General features: G+C 52.1%; 1 protein-coding gene across 1 annotated transcript in view; it reads left to right on the top strand.

Annotated features, from left to right (window-relative positions):
• Positions 1–918: 918 nt before the first annotated feature.
• The window catches only part of Snip1 (Smad nuclear interacting protein 1), an 11,937-nt gene continuing 10,565 nt past the window's right edge, over positions 919–2,290 (top strand). Inside the window, exon 1 of the mRNA XM_050155208.1 lies at positions 919–1,189. Within this exon, the coding sequence (XP_050011165.1) occupies positions 978–1,189 (212 nt within the window). The 5' untranslated portion in view covers positions 919–977. The remainder of the gene's footprint in view (positions 1,190–2,290) is intronic.

The following is a 2,290-nucleotide window of genomic DNA, read 5'->3' as shown; positions in this document are numbered from 1 at the left end:
AGCGCTAGATCTAATAAGGGATGTGATGAAATGGGCAGACCACCTTTGCTGAGCCTGAAAACGGACGTCATCTCCTGACTTCTTAAATCGTTTGGCGATGATTGGCACTTGGAAGGCAAAGGCTGGTGGATCTTTGTGAGTTACAGGACAGCCAGGGCTGCATGAAGACACTGTCTCAAGAAACAAACAAACAAACAAACAAAAAATAGTTTCCTATTGTTGAGTATTTGTCTGTGTTTTGTAACTATCAACAATCCTCCACGAACAGCATTGGATTAGCTTTCCTACATAAGATTTTCCTTTTTTAAAAAGCCAGGCAGAAGTGGTGCATGCCTTTAATCCCAGCGTTTGGGAGGCAGTCAGGCAGCTCTCCGGGTTCGAGGTCAGCCTGTGTACAGAGTAAATTCTAGGACAGCCAGGGATACAGATAGAAAAACAACACAAAACAAAACGGATTTTTAAAAAAAATAGTTTGATCATTTTTGAGATCCTGGAGGTTGCCCCCGGGGCTTTGCACACGCGAGGCAAACGTTCACTGTACAGCTAAGCCACATCCCCGGGCTTTCCACCCCTTTTAACTTCAATCATTTCTACTTGGCGGTGCTGTGGACAGAATCCATGACTTTGGGTTCGGCTAGGCAATTGCTCTAGCTGAGAGACAACTTTTTCAAAATTTGAGATAGAATTCTCACTAAATTGCCCAGGCTGGCCTCGAATTTACAGCGATCCTCCTGTCTCAGTCTTCCGAGGTCTGGCCCTGACTTTCCAGCCCTCCAGTCTCACTTGCTAGCAGCCCAGATCTCTCTGCCACCAGCCCGGGCGTCCCCTGCGTGCGAACCCTATCACCTGCGGCCCCGCCGTGAGGGCTTCTGGGATAGCGTGCTTCCCGGAAGCGGAAGTGCAAAGGTCGGCCCGTCACTTCCTTCGGCTCGAGTGGCTCAACGGACTGTACAAGAGGCTCTCGGTCGGGCCGCAGGATGAAGGAGGGGAAGAGCGAGCGGGAGCGAAGCGGCCGGCGGCGACACCGGGCAGACGACGCGCTGGCGACCGTGGTGGTGAAGCAGGAGCGTCTGAGCCCCGAACCGGTCGCGCACCGCCGACCCGACGCCCCAGACGCTAACCCGTCCCCGCCCGCCGCTGAGCCAGGCCGCGGCGGCCACCGCGGGAGTCGAGGCCGGGGAGCTAGCCGGTGAGCGGGCCGCGGCCGGGATGGCGCGGGTTCCGGGCGGTGCGAGCGACTCGGGATGCAGAGAACCTGTTGAGTTGCAATGAGATTCCCCCGCCTGCCTGCGGTGGACGGTGGGAATGTCTTTCCACACTCGCCTGCCGCCAAAGAGTGTCTCACGTTGGGTCTTGGCGACTTCTTCGCAGCACTCATTCGCCGATGCCTCCGTACAGCATCGATTTACTGAGTGCATAGTATGGGCTAAAGATCAATTGAGGTACTTACTGGGCCACAGGGTAAGGAGAGATGGTTTGACCCTGGCGAAACTGGGCGTGCTCTAACCCTAAGAAGAAAAATAAAATATAACAAATAGATAGGTTCGATTAGTGTTAATGTTGGATTAAAACAGTAATGTGGCAGGGCGGTGGTGGCGCACGCCTTTAATCCCAGCATGCGCGCTCGATCACGACAGAAAATTATATACAAAGAACCTGAAGTAGAACTGTGTTTTTAAAAGTCGGAATAAGACATCCAGTGTATCCTGGATTGAGTGACGAAGGAGGAGCATTGTAGGCTGTAGGAATAACGTGGGATGGAGGACAGGGTGGGTACCTAGGCCTTGCCAAGGGATTGACTGTGGTTGCTGGAGAAAGGAGTGTGTTAGGGGAAAAAAAAAACACAGTCAAGATTTGTTGAAATAGGAGCGGCGGGGCTGCGTCCCCAACACCCCGGCCGCTTGGCTAGCTCAGGCCCGAAATAACAACACACAAACTGTATTCATTTAAGAACTGCTTGGCCCATGAACTCTAGCCCTTACAGGCTAATTCTAGCACCTGGACTAGCCCATTTCTAATGATGTGTGTAAGCGCCCCAAGCGGGAAGAGTCTAGCCTCCTTCCATCCTGGTGTCTCTGCTCCAGAGAGCAGAGCTGTTGGGTCTCTCTGGGAGCAGAGCAGAGTCTGACCTCACTTCCTCTTCCGCCCAGAATTCTATTCTGTTTCCTCCTCCCATCTATCTTTTAACCTATCAGGGCCAAGGAGTTCCTTTATTGCTTAACCAATGAAATCAACAGATTGATATATGACACTCTCACATCACTTCCCCTTTTTCTGTTTAAACAAAAAA

The sequence above is a fragment of the Alexandromys fortis genome, unplaced genomic scaffold, assembly GCF_014885135.2.
Source record: "Alexandromys fortis isolate MF-2015 unplaced genomic scaffold, M_Fortis_MF-2015_v1.1 scaffold_26, whole genome shotgun sequence".
Lineage (NCBI taxonomy): Eukaryota > Metazoa > Chordata > Mammalia > Rodentia > Cricetidae > Alexandromys > Alexandromys fortis.
This window is presented reverse-complemented; position numbering and strand designations above follow the sequence as displayed.